The sequence below is a fragment of the Rhagoletis pomonella genome, unplaced genomic scaffold (assembly GCF_013731165.1).
Source record: "Rhagoletis pomonella isolate Grant_MI unplaced genomic scaffold, Rhpom_1.0 Rhpom_scaffold_00002, whole genome shotgun sequence".
Lineage (NCBI taxonomy): Eukaryota > Metazoa > Arthropoda > Insecta > Diptera > Tephritidae > Rhagoletis > Rhagoletis pomonella.
In genome coordinates this window covers 12,937,027-12,937,964 of record NW_023458556.1, presented here as the reverse complement: position 1 = coordinate 12,937,964, position 938 = coordinate 12,937,027, and the positions used below count along the sequence as shown (strand labels likewise).

At 44.7% G+C, this 938-nt stretch overlaps 1 protein-coding gene across 1 annotated transcript in view; it reads left to right on the top strand.

Annotated features, from left to right (window-relative positions):
* Nucleotides 1–553, top strand: part of LOC118734451 (Y' element ATP-dependent helicase YEL077C-like) — an 11,117-nt gene extending 10,564 nt beyond the window's left edge. The window contains exon 3 of the mRNA XM_036464171.1: nucleotides 24–553. Coding sequence (XP_036320064.1) covers nucleotides 24–550 — 527 coding nt within the window. The 3' untranslated portion in view covers nucleotides 551–553. The remainder of the gene's footprint in view (nucleotides 1–23) is intronic.
* The last annotated feature ends 385 nt before the right edge of the window (nucleotides 554–938 follow it).

Sequence of the window (938 nt, the reverse complement as noted above, 5' to 3'; positions counted from 1 at the left end):
CAGCACCATTACTGCTAGTAAAGGCAACAGCAGCAACTCCAGCAACACCAGCACCAGCTGCAGTAGCAGCATTAAAAGCAACAGCAGCAACGCCAGCACCAGTAGCAACAGCCGCAACACCAGCACCAGCTGCACTAGCAGCATTAAAAGCAACAGCAGCAACGCCAGCACCAGTAGCAACAGCCGCAACACCAGCACCAGCTGCAGTAGCAGCATTAAAAGCAACAGCGGCAACGCCAGCACCAGTAGCAACACCCGCAACACCAGCACCAGCTGCAGCCCGCAAATAATGCTGCGGCAAGACGTAGGCGTGCTAGAAGGAGAATTCAAGCTCGCAGAAGAAGGCAATCACAATGAAGATGAGCTCAAGTTAGAGCACAAAGACAACAAAAATAGCGAAGACAAAGAAGAAGAAGATAACAGTTTACAGAAATTGATATCCACTCTTTTTGTCGGCTATAATTTTTGGAGTTTGTCTATGTATGTATTTATGTATGTATGTATGCTTTTGTGTACGAGTATAAGCCAAAGGCAACGAACCGTCAATTAAATCGTGAAATTAAAAAAATTTCAGAGAACCAGTTTGTTTTTTGACTTAAATTTTATGCATTAGTGCAAACGTAGACGTTGTTGTGGGTTTTAGTGTGGCGGTACCCAAACCACTAAAAATCCACCATATAAAAATCGTACTAGGCGATTTCTATGCCAAGGTGGGCAAAGAAGGGATCTCTGACGCCACTGTAGAAAAATTGAGCCTGCAAGGTTAAAACTGGTATTATCATTTGCGAAGCGAACAGTTTGGCGAAGCGAATGGTTTGTGAACGCATCTAAAATATGCATTAATAGTGTTCGCTTGTACCAGCTTGTGCCCCCTATTCGCTTCGCCAAACCGTTCGCTTCGCCAAATTCATTCGCTTCGCAAGTGATAATACCACCCT